Here is a 25,727-nt window from a genome sequence, read left to right as displayed (position 1 = left end):
TATGAAGATATTAAGGATAAATATGGCGAACCCCAAGACAAGTTTGTGGCAAGCAACGGGTGGTTTAATAGGTTGAAGCATCATGCTGGTTTCCACAATGTTAAAGTTTGCAGTGAAGTCACCAGTGCCGATTCTGCAGCTGCAGAGAAATTTTGTGATGTGTTGCCAAAAATTATTGATGAAGGCGGCTATTCAATGCAGCAAATTTTTAACGTTGACAAGATTGTTCTATATTGGAAAAAAATACTGAATCGAACATACATTGCCAAAGAGGAAAATACAACGCCAGGATTCAAGGCATCAAAAAGATAGGGCCATGCTCTTGCTCGGGGCTAATGCAGCGGGAGATTACAGATTAAAACCACTACTTGTGTACCATTCTGGAAATCCTCATGCATTTAAGGGCATCAATAAAGCCACCCTACCCGTACATTTACGATTGAACCAGAGAACATGGATAACAATATCTCTCTTTGAGGATTGGTTTAAATGCTGCTTCATTCCCGAGTTTGAAAAATATTGTAAAGACAACGACGTTCCTTTTAAGATTTTGCTTCTATTGGATAATGCTCCTGGACATCCTATGCATCTAGATAATTTCAATCCAAACGTGAGAGTCATATTTCTGCCACCAAACATGACTTCACTCATCCAACCTATGGCTCAGGGTGTTATTTTCGAATTTAAAAGCATACTATTTACGCACAACATTTGCTCAGGCATTGTCTGCGGTAGACGGTGAGAAAATTTTTACGTTAAGAGACTTTTGGAAGTCTTGCAATATTTACCATGCCATCTTAAACTTTAATAAGGCCTGGGCGGAAATTACTAAAAGTTGTTTAAAGGGTGCATGGAAGAAAATATGCCCATGTCACATAAAAGGCTTCAAAGGATTTGAAAAAGACGAATCATATGAAGAGGTTATAAATAAGATTGTAAAGGTTGCAGAGCTACTTCAGTTGGAGGTTTGCCAAAGACGTGGAGGAGTTAATAGAGAAAGAAGAGAAGGAATTATCTAACGAAGAACTTATTAACTTGCAGGCAGCTATAGTGGAAGAAGAAAATGCTGATGAAGCTCGAGATGAACTAAATGAAGAGCTGAGATGCTTCATTACCAGAGAGGTGGCAATGGCATATGTTCTTTCGTAAGGTTTAGTGGCTGACACCTTCTAAATCTCCACAGCCCTCAACCTCCACAGCGGCGTACTTATCAGCTGAAGACATTGATTCTGGCAACGATGCTCAAAGGGTAAAACTTACTGATGTTATGCCTGTCTCCTTTTTTTTGTAATTTTATAATTTTGAATTTTTTTTAAATTGCATGCTTTTGTAATTTTTCGTGTGCATGAGATAAAAAATTGAATAAATACAATAAATAATTCTATTTACATGTTCATTGAACATTTCTTTTTTGATTCAATCAATTCAGCGAGCACAGTTGCGAGTGTGTACAAGCATGTGAGAAATGCGACTTACATAGAATTCTGCGGAACGCAACCCTTACATAAGTCTGGGAGTTCCTGTAACTGTTTGTCAAAATTGGATTTTAAGATTACGCAATCACTGACAAATACTCAGATGAAATTATTTTTGTGAAAGTATTTAATGAGTTACCATAATAATTATTATTGTTACTTGTTCTCTATCTTGGTTTAGTTAAGTCAACTAATTTTTGATCTCTTTTTCCTCTTTCCCCTTCCACTAGAAGAAGTGGGTTTGTGAATTGTCTTAGTCAGACAAGATTGTCCCTTAACAAATCCATGCTGTGTCTGCAGTATAAGTGCATTCCCATCTAGCTGGTCCTGCATTATTGTTGAAGGAATGGGCAAATGAAGGTTTTTTTTAAATTAATTTTGTGCAAATCCATGTGTTAATAAAAATGGGTACAGGAGGGGTACCCAACTCAGTAAAAAAGACAAATTATGTGGAGATGAATATATTTTGAGTTGATATAGAGAGTTAAAGCCATCAGTAACTTACAAGATTATCCATTTATTGTGCAACCCTTTTGTCTAGGTGTGAGATGCATTTCACAGGTGGGTGGAAAAATGCATTTCAATGTTGACAGCATTGGTATTTGATTAACAGTACAGCATTTATCAGTTCAGTACATAACATGATTTTTCCTTTGAGAAGAGAATATCTATCTAATAATAATATTTGCCTTGAATGGAAATCATTTTGTAACAGCTATAGACATTTTATAATATACATCTAAATTGGTCTGCATCACTTAAGCCCGAAGAAAAACATTCAGAACTGCATATGTTGACATCAAATATTCTTTATCAAGTTGCATAAAACACATTTGTAGGATTGCCTAAATATGTTTAAAACCTCTGATTGAATTTTTTCAAATGTTTTGCTTGTATTATAGCATTTCATATTTTGCAATACAGTGATACTAGAGATGAGTTATTTTAACATTGCAGGTATCAGGGTTATATTGGAGCTGCACTTGTGCTTGGTGGCGTGGATTCCAAAGGCCCAAGCTTATACTGTATTTATCCCCATGGTTCTACAGATAAATTACCATATGTAACAATGGGCTCAGGGTCTCTGGCAGCTATGGCTATATTTGAAAAGGGCTGGAAGCCTAATATGACAGTATGTATAGTACAGAAATATTTTATTGTTAGAACACTTCCAAAATTTTAACTATGCAATCATTTTTTTTTTTTTTTTTTTTGCTTTATATTTATGTACAGTTAACTAGTAAAAATTCAGTGAAATCCAAAAACAGCACTTCACAGTGCAGAGCACTGTGAAGTGCTGTTTTTGGATTTCATAAATTAATAGCAACTTGACAGTTTTAACAAAATATGTGATTATGATTTTTAGACTTCATATTTAAATTTTATTTATGGAAAACTCGATCTTATTGCATGTGCGATAATACCGATCACTGCAGTTGTGTGGGTTTTTAACGCTATTATGGTGAAGCTGTAGCTGCTATGAAGGTCGTATTCTTAGGATGTTAGTGACTGAGGAAAACATCTGCAGTAGAACCTCATAAATTTGACACTTTTTGAATGTTTCTTCAAGTCCCATAGTCACCCATACAGTGGCAGAGAGGAAATGGTTAGCTAAATTTAAAGGGAGAGAAAAAAAAAAAAACTGAAGTTGCATTTATGCACTATATTCTATTAAGAACCACCTGTTTCTGTTTTGCATACTTCCTACTACTGTACATCATCATTGTTATTCTGTATTTGCAGCATATAAGTGATTAATTTTGTGAGACATTCCATACTGTTCATAGTATAGCATTTTAGTAGTACAGTAGTATTATGTATTTAGTTCTTAAAGTGATCAGTTGCTGAAATCATATTGCACCATATAGTTCACTTAAAAAATTGGACAATCATATCTCCCATACTTGGGGGGGGCAGGAATTGTTGATTGTCCAATTTTTGTTCACATTTTGGTTTATGCAGACTGCTATCATTCTGTGGAGATTAGAGATATGCATTGCTATGTTATCTGATAAAAAAATATTCAAATGTGATTTCCAACAATACTTTTAGATTATCAAAAATCATACTTTATTATGCAATGAAAGGCTCTACCCAGATTCACATCTTTAAAATAAAACCATATGACTTCAATAAATTTAAAATTTGTAATTTTCAAGTTAGCCGATAGTATGGAATATATGTGTAATAACTTCCAAAAAAACTAGAATTTTCGAAAATCTAGCATGTGCTATGTTTTGTGGATTTATGAGGTTCTACTGTATTTTGGTGGTGGTGGGGGGGGGGGGGGACTGAAGCATATATTACTAATGAGAAAAATAACAACCAGCTGTGGCGATTTTCAAAAAATGACTATTACTCATCTAAAATCATCATCTGTATTTTGTTGATTCAAAAAATGTGGAGTGTATAACAACTTTACACTGCGTTCATATGACTTTTTAATGTTTCTTGCAGTATTTCTTAATACTGTACTCTAATCATTTCCTTCCATCAACTCGTGTTCGTATGAGGGCTTTTCTTTAACTGTATCCACAAATTTTCTATTCATATGTGGTTCAGATCTGGTGAATTACCAGGCCAAGATGTTTTGTGTTTGGATGACAAAAAGTACTTAACACTTTTTTGCCTTTTGACAAAGGGAACAGAGTCTTCTTGAAAAAGGAATTTTCTGTTGTTGAACAGCCCAACTCTATTACTGAGGATATCATCTGAGAAGTAATGTACAGTAAACCCCCGCTATTCGCGGTATCTGTATTCGCGGTCGCTGATTTAATATAAAATGAAACCTAAAAAAATGTGAATAGCGTGAACATTTTCCGCCATAAAAAAAACATGGGCGTGGCTAAAATCATCTTTCCCAGTCAAAACAGCGCTTAGTGGGTGGGGGGAGAAAGGGGTAACAAAATCACGAGCGTGGATGTTTCTCTCTAATCCTTGTTCAGTATGTGTTATGCGCTTGTCATGGAATGTTTCGTCGTTTGCTTTTAATTTTATAAATTGATATTGCTTACAAAAGTGAAAAATCTACCGTTTTGCAGTGTGTTAGTGTAAACAGACTTTTTCAATGGAAAAAAGTGACTTTATTGTGGACAAGTTCTTTTCTAACCCCTACAAAAATATGGCTACGAATAATAAGGGAATTGTGAAAAAAATCAAAGGTGATGACATTAGCGAGTAAAATTCAGTTATTAGACAAAATTTTTAATGGTGAAAGTGTCTCGTCAGTGGCAAATAATAAAATCAATTAGTCAACGGTACGATCAATCAAGAAATCGGAAGAAAACATCCGCCGTAGTGTCCATGAAAACGCGCTAATTGCTTTAAAAATTTGTTCTGTAACTCGTGATGTTAAATTAGAAAAAATGGAAAAGGCTTTAAATCTGTGGATAGAAGACCGAACTCAAAATAAAATTCCGTTAAGTTCACTCATCATTCGTGGAAAGTCAAAACTCCTTTATCAACACTTTAGCGAAACTGGTGATAGCACTGGCGGGATAAGTTTTTTAGCTATAGCAAAGGCGCTGGATTGAAAGATTTGTTTGAAATTTCTAATAAATATTACATTTAATATTAAATTGTTTCTTATTTTCATTTTGATGCCATATGCTTGCATTTCACTATGTACTGTCTATGTACCTAGTCATATTATGAAGGTACATATAATATATACGTAGACAAAATTTTAGACTAGTTTTCCTTATATATTTCATACTTTGGAACGGAACCCCTTTATTACAATTTTATAACATATGCTGACGATGTAAAATTCTTCATCACTTCCAAAGACATCAGCAGCATATAAGTGATTAATTTTGTGAGACATTCCATACTGTTCATAGTATAGCATTTTAGTAGTACAGTAGTATTATGTATTTAGTTCTTAAAGTGATCAGTTGCTGAAATCATATTGCACCATATAGTTCACTTAAAAAATTGGACAATCATATCTCCCATACTTGGGGGGGGCAGGAATTGTTGATTGTCCAATTTTTGTTCACATTTTGGTTTATGCAGACTGCTATCATTCTGTGGAGATTAGAGATATGCATTGCTATGTTATCTGATAAAAAAATATTCAAATGTGATTTCCAACAATACTTTTAGATTATCAAAAATCATACTTTATTATGCAATGAAAGGCTCTACCCAGATTCACATCTTTAAAATAAAACCATATGACTTCAATAAATTTAAAATTTGTAATTTTCAAGTTAGCCGATAGTATGGAATATATGTGTAATAACTTCCAAAAAAACTAGAATTTTCGAAAATCTAGCATGTGCTATGTTTTGTGGATTTATGAGGTTCTACTGTATTTTGGTGGTGGTGGGGGGGGGGGGGGACTGAAGCATATATTACTAATGAGAAAAATAACAACCAGCTGTGGCGATTTTCAAAAAATGACTATTACTCATCTAAAATCATCATCTGTATTTTGTTGATTCAAAAAATGTGGAGTGTATAACAACTTTACACTGCGTTCATATGACTTTTTAATGTTTCTTGCAGTATTTCTTAATACTGTACTCTAATCATTTCCTTCCATCAACTCGTGTTCGTATGAGGGCTTTTCTTTAACTGTATCCACAAATTTTCTATTCATATGTGGTTCAGATCTGGTGAATTACCAGGCCAAGATGTTTTGTGTTTGGATGACAAAAAGTACTTAACACTTTTTTGCCTTTTGACAAAGGGAACAGAGTCTTCTTGAAAAAGGAATTTTCTGTTGTTGAACAGCCCAACTCTATTACTGAGGATATCATCTGAGAAGTAATGTACAGTAAACCCCCGCTATTCGCGGTATCTGTATTCGCGGTCGCTGATTTAATATAAAATGAAACCTAAAAAAATGTGAATAGCGTGAACATTTTCCGCCATAAAAAAAACATGGGCGTGGCTAAAATCATCTTTCCCAGTCAAAACAGCGCTTAGTGGGTGGGGGGAGAAAGGGGTAACAAAATCACGAGCGTGGATGTTTCTCTCTAATCCTTGTTCAGTATGTGTTATGCGCTTGTCATGGAATGTTTCGTCGTTTGCTTTTAATTTTATAAATTGATATTGCTTACAAAAGTGAAAAATCTACCGTTTTGCAGTGTGTTAGTGTAAACAGACTTTTTCAATGGAAAAAAGTGACTTTATTGTGGACAAGTTCTTTTCTAACCCCTACAAAAATATGGCTACGAATAATAAGGGAATTGTGAAAAAAATCAAAGGTGATGACATTAGCGAGTAAAATTCAGTTATTAGACAAAATTTTTAATGGTGAAAGTGTCTCGTCAGTGGCAAATAATAAAATCAATTAGTCAACGGTACGATCAATCAAGAAATCGGAAGAAAACATCCGCCGTAGTGTCCATGAAAACGCGCTAATTGCTTTAAAAATTTGTTCTGTAACTCGTGATGTTAAATTAGAAAAAATGGAAAAGGCTTTAAATCTGTGGATAGAAGACCGAACTCAAAATAAAATTCCGTTAAGTTCACTCATCATTCGTGGAAAGTCAAAACTCCTTTATCAACACTTTAGCGAAACTGGTGATAGCACTGGCGGGATAAGTTTTTTAGCTATAGCAAAGGCGCTGGATTGAAAGATTTGTTTGAAATTTCTAATAAATATTACATTTAATATTAAATTGTTTCTTATTTTCATTTTGATGCCATATGCTTGCATTTCACTATGTACTGTCTATGTACCTAGTCATATTATGAAGGTACATATAATATATACGTAGACAAAATTTTAGACTAGTTTTCCTTATATATTTCATACTTTGGAACGGAACCCCTTTATTACAATTTTATAACATATGCTGACGATGTAAAATTCTTCATCACTTCCAAAGACATCAGCAGAAGGTATTTCCCAGATGGCAAATAGCACAATCTGAGATTTTGAGAGGTACCTGGATTGCATCGTTCTCCATATTAATGCACATAAGTCTGCCCAAATGACCATAACTTTCAAGCAGAATAAAAATGACATCTCGATCTCTGTGAACGGGTCTAGTGTGGAAAAAGTGCACTCTCACCTGGACCTGGGTCTTAAGTGGGATGACAGACTCACCTTTGCTCAACACTTCTCCCATATGAAGACAAAAATATTCGCTGCTTTATGGGGATCTTAAATTAGGTCCCCATAATTAGGGATCCTCAGCTAGCGACCAAGTACATTTTAATGTGTGTCCTGCCAGTTGCAATGTATGCCTCTCAAATCTGGTCTGCAGCTCCAGACTCACATTATAAGTCCGTCCTTGGGATCGAGTACTGGTTCTTGCAATGGCTTAACAGAGTTGCTGGCCACCCTTTTACTATCTCAAGAGCCATTCTCTACTCAAACCTTAACATCACACCCTGGATGCAGCGGACAATTAACAGGAACATACACACTCTCGCACAAATGCTAACAGGCAGAGTAGATGCTCCAGTCCTGGATAATATTCTAGTCAAACTGCGTGCCACTGCTAAATGTTGCGGAGAAGTAAATAATCCACTGCGTCCAGTCCTGAACAATCTTAGTAGCCTGCAAAGATTCTTCCCATCAAATACAGCAAAAGTATTTAACTCACTACACATAGATGCCGAAAAACTGTATGAGGATGCAGCATACCAGAAAGAGATCTTCCAGAATTCGTACAGACTTACCGAAATATGAATCGGCTGCAAAGTACCAAAGAATTGTGAGTAAAAGTGAAACTTTCTGCTTTAAGAACAATAATAATTTGTTGACTCAAAAAATATACCTTCTGTAACAGTTATGTAAATATGTAAGTTATATATGGAATTATTAGTGAATTGTAAATATATGATTTGTATAATGTATGTACAGAATCATTAATGTGTAAATATTGTATATATTAAACATAAAATCTGTATATAATATTTCGGGACGAGACTACGTGTTCAATATATGTAACCCACTGCACATAGTATCTCGTACCCTGATATGTACTTAGCACCCTCCTGGCACTTTGCCATCCCGGGGTGGTTTCCTTATGGAAATAAACAGATAATAATATTACTATGGGAGCCATAACTCAGTATTCACAGCATTTCTCAGGAACGTAACCGCCGCGAATAGTGGGGGTTTACTGTATTTGTATAATGTAGCATTCACGGTGCTCTCAAAGAACTTCCATCTTCCCACACTTTTTATGGTTGTCACTTTTGCACCAGTAAAATCCAATCCAATCCAGTCCCACACTTTTGCTGAATATCCTCAGATCACGTAGGAAACTTTCTGCTCTTGATGAAGCAAATTATAGCAGTTGCCATTTAAAATTTTGTTTCAATACTTTGCTTTCTTCGGGCTGATATGGTGCTATTTATCCTTTGTAATGCATGCTTGCTATTGTTATTTGTGAGCATTAGCTCCTTTATGGCATTATTTCAGACCCATTTTCTTCAACCTTCTAATTACAATAATTGGAGTAGAAACAAGTATTAGAAAACAGGCCTTGTGCGTCGGGTTGCATATCATCCAAGTTTCTTGTGACAACTGACTAACTGGTTAAAATAAATAAATGATGTATACAATAAGATAAAAGTACATTCTATAATGTACTGTTTTTTAGTGCGATGATGACTGCTGGCAGTCATCACATGTACGTAATTCTGTTCTACCGACACCAGACTCGTGATACCTGATCATGCCCAGCTGACTTTCGCTAATGTAACTATCAATATATACTGAAGTACACCATTCACTGACTAGCTGATGAAGAGGCACTTCGTTTCAAAAGCTTCTATGTATTTTAATGCTTTTATTACATTATAATTTAACACTTTTATCTTATGTATATATCATTTATTTATTTTAACCAGTTATTTCTTTCCACTGTTTGTAAAGATTTTCAAATTTGTTTAATTGACATACATTTTCTTCATATTTTCCTACTCTTTCACCAAAAGCCTCTCCTGATTCCACTATTTTATTTAATTGTGGGCAATTGTATTCATCAGCAGTTTCAGTGTTTGTTTTTCCTACATTCTTTTTAAGTGTCTTGATTTTGGTGGCTTTTCCTAAGGGTACTAATGTGGTGGTGAGGGGGAAGTATATAAAGTATACACAGCCTGAAACTCTGAGTAATGGCCTCTCGGTGACCAAATACAATAAACCTAATTAATTTTAAACTCATAAATACAATAAACAATTGTATATATAAAAATAAATAAATATAATAAACAATTATAACAATAAACATAATTAAATTTAAAACTCATAAAAAACTTAAAGTTTAAAAGACAGCTAAGACCTAAATTAAACAGTCCCCGGGTCTCCAAGAACTACAACATCAGTCCAAGTAAGGGTGTGGAGATGGTCATTGGATCTTTTCAGGCCGCTTCATGCTTCCACTACATCAATCTGCCCACCCCAGACCACGCAGCAGTATAGCTGCAATATTGGTTGGTCCAATTTTTTTCTGTGACTCACTGTCACAGAAAAAAATTATCAATTGCCTCACTAACATATGACCTAGTATCACTAATAGCATTATCACAGAATGACTTCAGTTGTCCAAAGATATTGCAGACTGAAATAAAAATCATAACATACCAGCTTTCCTGGCAATGCACTTCTATCACTATTCTTAACACAATACAGTGGGGCCCAACATCCGATGGTAATTTATTCCACAAAACCCATTATATGTCATCAATGTATTATTGTATGTTGAAACCAATAATACATTTATAATAATAATTATTTAAATTATTTATAGTTAAATTATTAATAATAATTTAACCAATAATATATCAGTAATACAATAATACATTCTAAACTCTTGACAGACAACCTAACAACACATAAAATAGGTATTTCTTACATGTTATACTTGATTTTTACATTAAAAATGAATGTTTTATAAATATTATTTAATAAATAGTTATAAAACATCTTAAATAAAAAATAAACAATAAATTAGCTTTAGGCTACACTGTAGAAGTGCAGGGCTGATGAAATCAGTGGTGGTGTAGTAGTGGTGGGACTATATCAATCATCAAGTGTCTTTTCAGTCTTTTGCTGCTGCTACAGCAAAGAAACTATCCAAAGTGACTCTTTTGTAGCTTTCGGAAGTAAGAAATGCTTCATCTTCCATTTTGCACATGAGTTCAATGTTGGGGTATTTTTTTTTTACCACTTCTCCTCTTAAATGCTTCCAACAAGAATGACAGTCTTTAGCTGACACTTTTTGGGTGTCTTCTTCTTCCTCTCCAGTGTTACTCTCCATAATTTTCTCCAACTCTTTTAGCTCCTCTTTTGTTAGCTCATGCCAATGAGCATCAATAAGTTTCTCCACATCCACTTCATCAACCTCCAGATCCATTGATTCATCGAAAGTGTCATGTCATTTGTCAAAGCACCATCATCTTCAAATCAGTCAGAGTTGTGGATGATTGAAGGCCAGTTGTTTTTCCAGGCTGAATTTAAGCACCTGTGGAAACATCATTCCAAGAACTTATGATCAGCTTCACACAGTCCAGGATGTTGAACTTCAATCTCCAAAAATCTTTGAGGGTGACAGCATTTTCACTAGAGATCGCTGCAAAGAAACTTGCAAACATTTTCTGGGTATAGATCCTCTTGAAGTTTGCAATCACTTGCTGGTCCATTGGTTGAAGAAGAGGAGTGAGTAGTGTTATTGGGTGGCAAAAATTTGACTTGAACAAAGTTAAATTGTGCCTCAAGAGATTGAACAAGATCAGAATCGTGGCCTGGTGCATTATCCAGCAGAAGCTTATTTTTCTCACAATAACTCTTAACTGAAGGTTAGAAAACTTCAAGTGCCCATTTGTTGAAGTCATATCTTGTAACCCAGGTCTTCTTGTTACTGCACCAAAACACTCCCAACGTGCTTTTGTTGTTTAAATACTCTGGGGGTGGGGTGTTAGAGTGAAACACCAGCAAAGGCTTTGGGTTAAAATCTCCAGAGGCATTGGCACCCAACAGGAGAGTGAGCCTATAGGCTTATGCTCAGGTAAACTAGCTTCATTCTTAATGATGTACATTCTCCTGGGCATTCACTTCCAGAAGAGGCTGGTTTCGTCAACATTTAAAACCTGCTGTGGAAGATAACCCTCCTGATCAACACACTCTTGGAATTCAATTTTAAAGTCCTCAGCTGCTACTTTATCAGCACCTTTCAACACTATTTGCCCTGTTTTTGAAGCACTCGAACCAGACTCTGCTGGCTTTAAAGACTTCAAAGCATGCAGCACTGCCACTGTTTGTTGGATCTTTAAATTTCAGATCATCATAGGTCTGCTTAACATGTTCACAGATAAATTGTCTAGGCACTGTGTCACCCGCTAACCGGGCTGGCTGGGTAGGTAAAGTGCCTGCCCGGCAACCCAAAGGTGGTCGCAGGTTCGAATCCCGCCTCAGGCTTGGATCAAAGTACTGCAAAAACCTTGGGAGGTGCATTATGGCCACAGAAGCCGATGCGCCAACAACTAACTTAAAAAAAAAAAAAAAAAAACTGTGTCACCCTTCATCTGCTTTTCCCTAATCCATATTTATAAAAGCCTTTCCATTTCCACAATGAAGTTTTTTCCCATATGCACTGATGTGGAATCATCAGTGCATACGGGAAAAACAAGCTTTAGAATAACAAGCGGATATTCTAAAGCTTTAACAAGCTTTAGAATATCGGATATTCTAAAGATATTCTAAATTCGGATATTCTAAATTCTTAAACAAGCGGATTATCGGATATTCTAAATTATCGGATATATTATCGGATATTCTAAATTCTTAAACAAGCGGATATTCTAAAGCTTTAACAAGCTTTAGAATATCCGCTTGTTTAACTATTGTAGAAATGGTCGATTGAGGAAAACCGTACTCGGAAAAACCATACTCATTTTTATCAGATGATAAAAAAATAATACACAGGAATGTTGTGTTCAACAATAACAAAGACGCTAATTGGTTGAGAACAATTGTATGAGTGATGTTGCACACGTCTGAAAATTTACGACCCTGCATTGTTCCAGCTATATTGGAAAGCCAACAGTTCCTGCAAATATCATCAGTCCTTAAAATAAAAGATTTTATGGAAGGTAAATTGGTTCTTGAGAATATCGGACTGTCAATGTTATTGGAAGTTGAGGCCACATTGTAATGTATAGTCTCTTGATGAATCCCTGAAAATGGGGAAATTCTTTCAGTCCAGTGACTTTCTAATTGATGGTGAAAAATAAAAGCTATTAAAATTTATGACATTTAATGGAATACCAGTATCAGTCTCCCTATAATACAATAAACAGCTCCAAAGATGTTATCTCTGAAGGGGACCTGCTTACTGACTGAAGAGTAAACCCAAGGAGCTTAGTGAACAAATTGTGATTCATGCAAGATGAATTATGACCAAAAAAGATGCAACCTCATTCCAACATTGATTTTTAGTACTCTGAATCTTGCATCCTGAATTTCATTCACTATTTTGAGTACCAGAAGTTTGTTTGTTTGTTATTTTTTAGGAGCATTAACAACTAAGGCCATATTGCTCCGGGATATGCGGTGGTCATTCCCTGACCTTTCTGCATCCTCTGTATTTGGTGGTGACGGGCTCGAACCCCGGTCTAATCAAGAAGCGTGTGCTACGCACTGCTGCTCCTTCCCACCTGGCTACGGAGGCGCCACTGTGTAGTACCAGAAGTATGGCCACTCCCAGGTGACACGTTGAAGAGATGCTGCCTGCCTATTTGCAGTTCTAAGGAGCATTCTTAGAACAGAGAGAGCAGACTGAAGATTCTACTCCCATTAGCCTGAACTGCAAAGAGAGCCATCCAGCTTTATCCGAGAATATCAGAAAGATTTCCAAAAATCATACAGCTGTTATGACCTTTGGAAAACTGGGGGAAAAAATCCTAAAAATTGAGCATAAATTCACATACCCCAACACACAAAAACAAGTTCTGTTAAATATTCCTAACTGAACTTATGCATTGAACACTAAAATTGCTGCTCAGCTGCAATCCAAATGGATGTCCCAGTCACACCAAGCACTTCTTTTTCTAACTGGGCCAAAACTGTGCTGATAATCTTTAAAAAAGAAACACTCTGCCAATGAAACCATTAGCATTAGTAGAGGCATATGATGCAAGAAAGCAAGTTTATGAAGCTTCAGCCCAAAAAAAAAAAAAAAAGAACCATTCCCATTTCACCCCTCCATTCTTTCCAAATACCTGTCCAGCTCAGCCTTAAATTTATTTAGGATATCAACTTCCATAACAAGGGGATGGAAGTCTGTTCCACCAACCAACTACCCGCTGGCTAAAGGCAAACTTCCGCACATCTATCCTACATCTGTCTTTCCTCAATTTGAATTTATGCCCTCTCAGGTGATTATTCTGAGCAAGGGGAAGAATCCCATCAGCATTGAGTATGCTCAAACCATTCAAGGCTTTATACACCTCAATCAGATCACTTTGCAGGTGCCTAGTCTCCAGACACTGTAATTTGCAAAACTTAAGCCTTTCTTCATAAGAGCAACCCTTTGTTCCATTCACTAACCTTGTTGCCATTCTCTGTACTCGTTCCAACAGCTCTACATCCTTCTTGAAATGAGACCTCCAGACTTGTATACAGTACTCAAGGTGTGGCCTGACCATTGCCTTATACAAGGGGATAATCACCTCCTTATCCCTGCTAGAAAAATTCCTGTATATCATTGACAAGACACCATGAACTACTGTTGCAGACCATCTGTACTGCTCAGAAAACTTCATATCTGCCTGCACAATTACCCCCAGGTCCTTTTCGTTCTCTACTACTGAACCACATAGTTGTAGTACCACATAGTTGATACGTTACTCGGGGGTTACTGTTTCCCATGTATAATACTTTACATTTGTCAATGTTAAACTTCATTTGCCACCTCTCAGCCCATCTGCTCAACTTCTCTAGATCCTGTTGCAGCAGTGTACTGTCAGTAGTGTCCTTAACAACCCTGCCAACCTTTGTATCGTCTGCAAACTTGGACATTAAGCTTGATATATCATTTATAAATACAGAAAACAACAATGGACCCAACACTGAACCCTGAGGTTCAGTGTTGGTTCTATTATGCACTAATAACATATGTGTACAATGAGCAGTGTCCATTGATTACTACTCTCTGTCTTCTCCCTCTCAGCCATCCCTTTATCCATTGCAGCAATTTGCCTCCAATGTCACACTGCTCCAATTTGTTCAGCTGTCTTCCATGTCTAAGTTCTTCCATTTCTAAGTTCCAAATATATAATATCAAAGTTATTCCCTGCATCCAGTTCCTTTGTGACCACATCATAGTATCCAGTCAAATTGGTCAGCCAAGACTTTCCTTTAACAAAACCATGCTATGTCCGAGCTATGACTGAAGTCTTGTCTAGATGATCCTGCAGTGCTTCCTTAACCAATGCCTCCATTAATTTTCCTAGAACAGAAGTTAAACTAACAGGTGTATAATTACTTGTGTCACCCTTTGATCCTCCTTTGTGAATTGGGGTCACATTTGCACATCCAATCCATGGGTACCTCCCCCTGAGTCCAAAGAAGCTCTCATAATTATGGCTAAGGGTTTGCTTACTTCCTTTGCTGCCTCCTTTAATATAACTGGAGAGGTAACACTTCTACCAGTATCCAAACTTGCTATCTCAACCTTCCATGAAACAAAAAAAACCTAAAATTGTTGAAGATTGGAAAAAAGTGTGGTCACAGACTGGCAGCATGGAAGACAACATTCAATCAGACAATGATGACAGTGCTAGAATTGCATCAATTCTAGCACTGTCGGGTGCCTCCATAGCCAGATGGGCAGGAGCAGCAGGGTGTAGCACAACCTTCTTGATTAGATCGGGGTTCGAGCCTGTGACCACCAAATACAGAGGATGCGGAAAGGTTGGGGAACGACCACCACATATCCCCAGAGCAATATGGCCTTAGTTGCTAATGCTTCTAAAACCCAAATAAACTAACAGAATGGTAAAATTCTTAGCAGTGCAAAGGTTGGTTCAGCAGTTATTGGCTGGTTATTAATTTAGTAGTAAGTTGATTATTTTCATGTGGTTTTTGGTTTTAGCAAAATTATTCATTAAAGTGAACCTGTTAAGAGAACATCATAAGGCAAGAGAAATTCTTTTTTATTATTTATTAAATTAAGATTGAAATTATTATTATTTATTTTTATTTTATTTTATTTTTTTTACATATTCATTTTGTTGTAAACTTCTATTAGTTGGATGAAGGAAAGAAGCTTGTGCGAGATGCTATTGCAGCAGGTATATTCAATGACTTGGGATCTGGTAGTAATATAGATATCTGTGTTATTACAAAGGATGGTGCAAAACATACACGTCCATTTGAGGAACCTAATGTGAGAGGCAAGAAGTAGGTTGATTTTTTTGTATGTTCATTCTCATTTTAGTATAGGTTTTAAATATATGGTGGTGAGTTTTTGAATTACAGTGGACCCACACTTTGCGATATTAATCTGTTCCAGAGACACCATCTTATCGTGGAAATATTGTAATGTGAACCCAATAACACATTGGTGTTTGGTAATTCGTTCCCAAGACCTTGGAAGTTGAAATTTTCGCTATAAAATTAAGCTATTTATCTCTCTAAAAGATGATTTTTATAATGGAAATTGTTGCTAGTTTTATATAGAATACGACCAACATGATTACAAATGCAAATGGTTGAGAGGAAGGACCACGTGGTCCGGTCAGAGACAGTCGTAAGCCCATCGTTAATATGATCACTGGTTATTAGAAACGGCCACTTTATAGAATAAAATTTCAAAAACCAATTCAAATCATTAAAATTCACTACACTTTCATCATTATCATATGTTCAGTTATGATAATTAGTTTTGAACTCCTTTGTGATATTTTACTAAAGCACATTTCTGGTGGTCACTACTATAAAACAATAAAAAAAAATTGCAGTTTATTGGGTTTTTCTGTTAGTGAAATCTATTATAAGCAGTTAGTGAAATCTGTTATAAACTCGATTTATTGCATTTGCAATAATACTGATAGCTGGGATTCTGTGAGTTTTAACATTATTATGGTTAAATGTGTTTTCCCTTCTGTGAAATCTTCAATCATATAAAAAACATAAATTTTAAGAATCTTCTCTTCTCTTCCTATTTTTTAAGCTTCGTAAACTTGTTACTCTGTATTTCATTGTATTTGTGCATATCGTGTTGGTTGCAATTTGTGCGTGCCGTGTTCTTTGTTATTGATTGCTTATCTTTTTTTACTGTTTTAAACTTTACAACCCAAAAAGATGTCAATGAGCAGAAATATCAATTACTCGGTATGTATATTACAGTATCAATTAAGCTATGTATGTGAGCGTAAATTTATTTTTATTTTTCTAACCTGTGGAAAATAGTTTTTCCAATTTTCGCATATCCTTTAATTATGTTAATTGGTAAGATAATCAAGTGTGAATTTATGTTTTATATCGTTACTTTTATAGCCTGTGGATAATAATATTCCTACTATTTTCGCTTATTAGAATTGCTGTTTAATAGAATTAAAATTCAATTCACAAATGTGATCGGACCAGTGCTTACTACATATTGTATACTGGATGGTATCTTATTATGGGGAGTTCATCGTAAAGTGATTTGATCATACAGTGAATCAGTTGTAAAGCAGGGGTCCACTGTATTCATCCTGTTTGTAATAAGTAAAACAAGGTTGTAGAGTGAATTATCTTTGAACCAGTTAAGAACAGCTTATACAATTTAAGGCCTCTGTAGCCGAGTGGGCAGGAGCGGGAGTGCAGTAGCACACGCTCTTTGACTAGACCGGGGTTCAGGCCCCCTGACTGCTGAATACTGCCAACCCGCACTGGACCAGCGTGGCAGATTATGGTCCATTTCCCTCAGCATGAATTGTTCAGGAGGCTTCCATCCTGCAGTGGGTTGATAATGGCTGCACTTTACTTCTTTTTTTTTTTTTACTTATACAATTTAGGTTGTATTGCTGGAGTATTTTCACAACACCAAACCATCTCCTCCCATTAATATACTAGTTATGATGCTAATCACACACACCATAGACAATTTAACTGCATGATTTGGTAATAATACTAACATAGTAATAATTTTTTCCTTCTTTCTAGGTAGATGATACCTTTTAATTGATTAATTGATACCGAATTTCATTAAAATTTCCAGAATGATCTCCATTTGATTGATCAAATGGAATGAAATAGAGTCAAAATGGATGTTTGAAGAATAACTAATCTGCTTGAAGGAATAAGAAGCTTCCATGACCATCCACATAGAGTTCACCCAAAACTCATGTTAGATTGGTTGGTTTGTTTGTTGTTTGTTATTTGGTTTTTAGGAGCATTAGCAACTAAGGCCATATTGCTCTGGGGATATGCGGTGGTCATGGGCTCGAATCCCGGTCTGATCAAGAAATGTGTGTTATGCACTGCTGCTGCTCCTGCCCACCTGGCTATGGAGGCGCCATGTTAGATTGGCTGCCAAACAACTCAGAGTTCTGGTTCAAAGACAATTGTATTATAATAAATGGGGGCTTTGGCGATCTTGTTTCCTTTAATATTACTGTATAAATCCGCTTTTATCACCCTTTTAATTAATGTAGTCCCTTCCAACCAATGGTAAATTGTTCCAGTTTATGCAAAAGTTTTTTCATGTGGGAAACTGTCAGAAGTCTTAGTAGAATATAAGTGTACATGTCAAAATTCTTTGCATGTGGTTCTTTTGTGACATGATTGTCTTTTAGCAACCCCATGCTGTTTTTCTTTTATAATTCCATTTCTGAATTACGATCCTGCTGTGCATCCTTAATTGTTGATTCCAAAATTTTCCCGGCCACAGAGATTAAGCTTAGCATGTCTTAATTACTCATTTCACATTTGCAAAAGCTTTTGCAAATTGGAGACATTTGCTCATCTCCAATTTGATGGGACTTACATGAGTTCAAATATGTATATATTATCATAGAAGTTTGTTAGTCTACCATGATAAATCCCATTAGCTCTTCATATCTTTTTTCACATTCAAATAAGTCAGTTTCTCCACCGGTCCATTTTCAGTGAACACACAGTTGTTTGATATTAGCCAGTATTATTATCAGTCCTAAAAGAATGTTCACATAAAAATACTGATGCAAAAAATTTATTTAGTTCATCAGCTTATCCCTTAAGGGTTATCAGTGATAGAAATTAAATTTTTAGTTTTTTTTTTTTTTTTTTAATTTAAAACTCCAACATCTTACTGTCAAGAAAAAATGGCCCCAAACTGGATTTCTCATACACCAGACTGATTAGACTTACACCCATTTGACACAATCAGGCAGCTAGTTTCAGTGGCTTTCTCTTTTTAGCATGCAGCAATGGTCAGCCATCATATTGACATTTCATCCCCCATACCTTTTTTTCCATTTCTTTTATATCCTGATGGAAACTTTCCCCACTGCTCTTTACTTAAATTACCTAAATGTTTTGGGAAATAGTTGAGATGAGAGTGCAAGAAGTGTACCTTAACTCTCATATTGCAGCCTAGCTTTCTAAACTTCTCAAACATATCACTCACGATTTTGTCATAATCTTGTCTCCCAAAATATGTGCACTACATTTTTAAAGCCAATGTAAGTGTCTCTTTTAGTTTAGGTCATGGATTCTTGAAATACAGTGTCAGCTTTCAGATTTGAAGTCCAACAAAAATTCTTATGTAAGCAATGGGAATTTAGTGCAGACATAATTTTAACAATTTCCTTCTTTATTCAGGTATTGGATGAATTGTTTCATTAAACCTAGCCCTGTATGCAGAGGAGGTAACAGTACCTTGTTTCAATCTACTAGTGGCTCATCTTTAATGTTCTTTGAACTTGATGTCAGAGACTATTGGTGGCCCTATATTCACTTCTTGCTCGAATATCCCACTCACACAGAAAGCAAGGCTTTTTTATGTAACCAAGCTGTTGACCGAGAAGTAGACTAATAACTTTACACACTGGCCAGTCATGAGCCTTGCTGGAATTTTTCCAAAAGAGGCTTAACATTTTCATAGTTTTCTGCCCAGTGGGCTACAAGAATTGTTGCATACTTGTTTCCATTATGAAGAACTCCTTTGCTTCAATGAGTCATTAAGTAACCTCTACTCGGTAGAAATTTCCAAAAAAGTTCATAACAGCAGGAATGTTGCGGCAACCTATCATTCAACCTTCTTCGGATAAATGGGGAACAATTCTTTTTTGCGATGTCTATACCATCCTGGATCAGCTGATTCTTGGATTTCAGTCATGACCCTAAAAGCTCTACAGGCCCTTTGGGTAGATCACTCACGAGAACACCAAGTTCACTCTGTGTAAAGAGCTGTGGTGCAGAGTTGTAAATTTCTTTGTCACAATAGTTTATATCATCCTTTAGATGACAGATGTCAGTTTCAGGATCTGATGACGTGTTCAAGTATAACTGGTGGAGGTGTTATTGGTAGTTCAGGTCCATGGGATACTAGCCTTTGACTGAAATATTGTTGTTGGAGTACACAGTGCTCTGCTTGTTCTTCACATTATAACTTTGTTACATTTGTGGAACTAAAGTAGCAGTCATTAATATTATCCCAAGGTTTCTTCCACATTGCAAGCCCTCCATACATGTGTGGCACACTTTGTGAGACGGGCAAATTTTATTCACACAACCATGAGTTGTCATTGTCGAAGACAGAATATGAGAATCACATTAGAAGCAGATACTAGATAGCATGACTGTACCGGAAAATAACTGAACATAGAAGAAATGTAACCAGGCAGCTGTATAAACTCAGCAGGTTTATAGAGCAACCTGGCTTGCAGTTCTCGACATGTCTAACATGGCATGGGCACATCATGTATAGATGGAATGTTTTATCGAAGGAAACAATTCTTACTGTTTATGAAAAAGTTTTACAGGTGAAAACAGTTTGGATTTTTTGAATTAGCACTAAAAGTACACTCAGAAACACTATATCAATTTTGCAAACATGAAAATATATGCAGACCAGTAGAAGACTATGCTGAGTCAGTAACATAATTGGATATTCCAGTAGTTCTAGTACTCTCTTTCAACTGCTTCTGTTTTGTGGTTTCCCATTACTTTTCTTATGGTTCCATACACCTACAACCAGCTTCACCTCTCGGGATTGGGCGCCTCTGTAGCCAGGTGGGTAGGAGCGGCAGTGCGTAACACACACTTCTTGATTAGACCGGGGTTCGAGCCCGTGACCACCAAATACGGAGGGTGCAGAAAGGTCAGGGAATGACCACCGCATATCCCCGGAGCAATATGGCTTTAGTTGCTAATGCTCCTAAAAACCAAATAACAATCTCTCGGGATTGGTGTGTTACAAGCACCCCCAGCAAGCTGTGTGCCTCTCCTGCTACTTTGAAAATTACTGCATGCCTGAAGAAAACAGTTTGAAATATTGCAACTTGGGCTTTTTAGCTGTGATAAAATTTTTGGTCTCTATATCCTTGCCAATGCTTCCTGAAATAGTTACCACACCCAAGAGTCCATTCTGTCAACAAGTGCAGAAGAATTCCATAGCATTAGCCAAAATTGCAAATAGTTAACCGTATGCCCACTGGCTCATTTAGCTTCTCAGGCTAAATGTTGTAAGAGAGATCCCTAAACATTTAATATGTATCAGTTGTCATTATTTGAGTCATTTTGGAACGAAAATTAATCTCCTGGGATATTTATTGAATTGTTCTTATAACTTTAAACAGCTATGACTGAGATTCACAGCCTTTCTAATTTTATTTGCAATTTCTTTCACTGCATTCACCACAATATTTCAAAAGACTGCACTACCAAAGATCAGATCAGCACCTTCAAGCCATATTTGTCTCCTCTACTTTTCAAAAATTCTTCTAACATTGTATCTCTGTTTTCATTGTGTAACTGCTTAAAACATTTTGGTTTTTCTTATGATGACATTTAACCATATTACATGTTCTTGTTTATACTCCGGCATGACCACCACATCAGTTGAGTTTACAATAAATCATCAGTACAAACATCGATCATAATTAGCATTCACGGGCTTGAACCCTGGTCCACTCAAAGAGCTTGTGCTACTAGCACTCTCGCTCCTGACTACTCAGCTACATCAGGCCTACGTGATATCCTGTACTTTTTAATAGCTGTGCTTGCACTCCTTGCAGATTAATTAGTGGCAGTTCATTTTAGTTCAGCCATGTGGTTACAAGTGTGCAAGCTTTTTAAAGGAATTATAAAATTAGTTGATCTCAAGCAGGAGTGTGGTTTTTTCCTGCCTTCAACACATACAGACACACACACACACACAAAGGCTCAGAAGGCAATGGGAAAAGATGCCACATATGGTCTGTATATAATCTCCATGGTTGCGAGCCTGCTTTTGGTCAGAATACTTATGATGCCCATAAGTTTGTAATTCAGTAGCACTTTGAACTGTTCAATCAGAGTGGCTTAATTTTAATTAAATCACAATAACAGGTGTATTGCTTTTGTGTCATCCTTCGAATTTGTAAAATAAGATATTTCATCTTATTGCAAAGATGAAATGTCTTATTTTTCTGAGTATCCTGCATCATAGTGTAGTATGGTGTGTTGTGCTTTAATTTTTTAATTAAAAATGTAGCCATAGTTATAATGAAAACCACACCTAGCAAGAATGCTGTGACTTGGACTGATCAGTGAATTGCCACAAGTAATTTATCTGTGATTCATGTTTGTTGTACTGTGACTGCAGCATGTATTTAAAACTATTTCTGGAAGGTCACAAACTAGTCCAATAGGTATAAATAAAGGATACAATATTCCCAGTATTATGATAAACAAATCAATCTTCGTGATAGTGATGAAATTAAATTGTCAAGAGTGATGACCTGAAGAAAATAAATAAAGTCCTAGAAACAAATCAGCTGACTGATCAGGCACTTCAGTGTCCAGTTTAATGCTTGATCCTCCTTTTGTGTATCTGTCTGCAGAAAAGCACTGGAAGTGAAGAGGTGGCATTTGTCCCACAAGAAGTTTGTGGTAATCAGTGACTCAATCATCAGGAAAAAAAGAGACTATTCTGTGTAATAAAGATAGGTGGAATAGGAATAGCGGATATCATAGACTATTAAATTTTTAGGGATTCTCATATTAATATTAAATACAGGCAGGCAATCTGAAGTCTTAGTTTGAACATATTGAGGTGATGTTGAGAAATAGCCATGATTTGGTATAGAGTATCTGGAATTTTACCTAGACATGGGAGGGAATATATGTATGAGCTTTGTCAGTCAGTTCTGGAGAGATTGTACAGGTTCGTGAGGTAAAATTGGACTGCACTTATAACAGAAGGAATTGTTTTTCTAAAGATGGGACACACTTGAATAGAAGAGTTAAAAAAGAATATTTGTTCATGCTATTGAGATAGGATTAAGTATTTCAGAAAACTGTTTGTTTGGATGAGCTATAGTAATGGTGTTTAACCATTTTGCTTTGAACTGTCCTGGGAGATATAATGATTTGGAAATCACTGGGGGAATTAATATTGTCAGTTTAATGAAAATGTGAACTTAATTTTTATTATATGCTTTAACTTTTGTAATTTTTTTTATTAATTGATAACTACTGAAGTATTTTGCAAAATTAACTCCTAATGTTTTGTGAATTAAATTCTTATTTTAATAATGGTTGCTACAAGATCCACTTTGAATATTTCATACCTTTTTAACATAACCTAACCAAACTTATCATGACTGAAATGGCCATAGGCCCCCTGGTGTATCATGATTTCATCGCTTGTACAATCTGCTGCATTTATTCCAATGTCAGTCTAGTAGACAATCCTAGTTCGTATGATAATTGTACGTGTGCACTGGCTGTAAGGAATGTACTGATCTGAAATCTATGCTTTGCCAGATGAAATTGAATCACTGAAGAAACAGGTGGATGACCTAGAAATGGGGACTCATCTGGGGCTCAATCATCTAGTGACCCAAGCTGATGCACTTGTGATTCAGGGGAGAATGATCAAGTACAGACTACTCTGGTTCAAAAGAACATAGCTTTGTTGAGTAACTTGATCAGGTTATGTCTGCCAGGAGCTAAACTTGAAGTTACCAACATGTTAGTTTTTAAGGAGAATAAAGAGATCATTATTATTCATGTGGGAACTAATGACATTAATTCTGCACACAAAATGATGATTTTGTTGAATGAATATAGGACTATGCTGAATGCTACAAGTTAGGATATGTATATAGGAAGGATTGTATGCTGAAAGCCTTTAGGCTTAACTCAAGACTTATGAGAATCTGCAAGGTTTTGGGTGTGGGGAATTTTTAGCAGCACAGGGTAACTCAGAGCTTTGCAGATAGAGAAGGAGCTCTTTACAATTCAGTATGTAGCTACGTATTGCTACATTCACGTGCTCTGCTAATTTTTATTTATTTATTGAATATATTTTTCAATTCACCATGATTCGTCTATTTCCTAGCTAGTACACTGTTGTGTTTTGCATGTGTATTCAACAGTAAATATCATTAATCGCTCCATTATTATTATGTTAATGCTATATTTATCACATTTATTGTGCTCAAGGTAAAAGGTATGATTAGTTTAACTTAAAAATCTTTTTTAGAATTTTTCGTTCTTTGTAATAGCTTGCAAAATAAGATTGATAGTTCCAAAAAAGCATTGTACATTGTCTGCACATTTTTGACTTACTTTTAAACTGTTGCTTCATAAACACAGCAAAAAAAAATTGAAAAATTCAATGTTATCTACCAAAATACTGACAAAAATAATGAAAAATAGCACCTTTCAAAAGAAAGGTGGGTGTCCTGCTCTTTGCAGCCAGTCCCTTCAAAAGTGCTATACCAGGAGTTTACTTAATTTATTTTTGATTTGTGCTGTATAACCTTGCTTCCTTGCACCATTTTGCCAATACTAATACTAAAAGGCAAAATTCTATTGCAGCATGTTGTGATATTGAAAAAGCATTTGACCTTGTACACCACGGTATCCTTAAAGATTTACATATATGCATAAAAAATAAGAGGTTTTACTTCAATGCTCTTTTGTAGAATGCTTCAGCATGCTGAACTCCTGTATTCAGTTGACATAAAATTATTTAATTACTTCTCTCCCCAAAGATGCGTGATTGGCTCGACTCACCTCCAACCCAATCGGCAACACATCAAACCACGTCCACATAACCCTGGACAGAACGCATTATGTCTAATAAAATCAATAAAAGGGTTGCAGAAAGTAATAGTTAAAAAATAAATTTATAAATTTATTAGATATAATGCCTTCTGTCATCCAGAGTTATGTGGTGGTGGTTTGATGTGTTGGCGATTGGGTTGTGTGTCCTTAGCTATCGGTCACAGATGTGTCATGCCAATCATGTGCCTTTGGGGGAGAGAAGTCAGATTGAATTCAGGAGTTCAATGTGCTGAAACATTCTACAAAAGAGCACTGAGGTAAAGTCTCTTATTTTATATATATATATATATATATATATATATATATATATATAAGCACACAATTGTAGAATTCATTTAGCATCATAGTTCTGTCGATATTTACCTTAGGTTGACATTTAAAGATTTACATACCTTTCTGCTGGCGGTCACTTACAGATCCCAGTTCAAAGTTCCTGCATTGCAGGTCTTTCCAAGTTTGCTACAAAATGTTCATTTAATTTGTGATGAAATCTACTTTTTTCCTTCAAAATGTGCCCCAATCTACCATCTCAGGAATTTCATTGCACATGGTTAAAAAAGTTAATCAACACATATTGAAAAATGTTGTTTATAAATTTTAAAATTAAATACAATTCAGAATTCTTATTTAAAATTTACACGTATTTAAATTTTTAATTTATGTGAAATTTGTGTCTTCATGTCATCTGCCAAGCTTTCAAAATAGGGGATATCCTGTGAAAAGAATCTCTGTATGAAAATCCATAAGAGTAGAGCGATTCTTTGTTTGTTTCAAATACAAAAAGGCTGATTCACATAGATATGTGGAACCAAAACAGGAATTTAAAAGTTCACTGCATTTTTTTACATTTGGATACTTTTCTCGGCAAACATATTTCCAAAAGTCCTTTTCTGATGATCTGGCTTTTAGGAAGATATTGTTTTGCAATGTAATAATTTCATTTTCAAGTAATATTTTCTCCATATGAAAAATCTTAGCGATTTTTTTCTGCAATTTGTTTTGTATCTAAGTCGACATTAAATGGATAAGAAATATAT

General features: G+C 35.7%; 1 protein-coding gene across 1 annotated transcript in view; it reads left to right on the top strand.

Annotated features, from left to right (window-relative positions):
• Positions 1–25,727, top strand: part of Prosbeta2 (Proteasome beta2 subunit) — a 99,184-nt gene that overhangs the window by 67,035 nt on the left and 6,422 nt on the right. Inside the window, exons 5-6 of the mRNA XM_090371870.1 lie at positions 2,433–2,607; positions 15,695–15,846. Of these exons, the coding sequence (XP_090227996.1) occupies positions 2,433–2,607; positions 15,695–15,846 (327 nt within the window). The remainder of the gene's footprint in view (positions 1–2,432; positions 2,608–15,694; positions 15,847–25,727) is intronic.

This window comes from Mastigoproctus giganteus, chromosome 4, assembly GCF_048544385.1.
Source record: "Mastigoproctus giganteus isolate SK-2022 chromosome 4, ASM4854438v1, whole genome shotgun sequence".
Classification (NCBI taxonomy): domain Eukaryota; kingdom Metazoa; phylum Arthropoda; class Arachnida; order Uropygi; family Thelyphonidae; genus Mastigoproctus; species Mastigoproctus giganteus.
The sequence above is the reverse complement of the archived record's forward strand: the minus strand, read 5'-3'. Positions and strand labels throughout refer to the sequence as shown.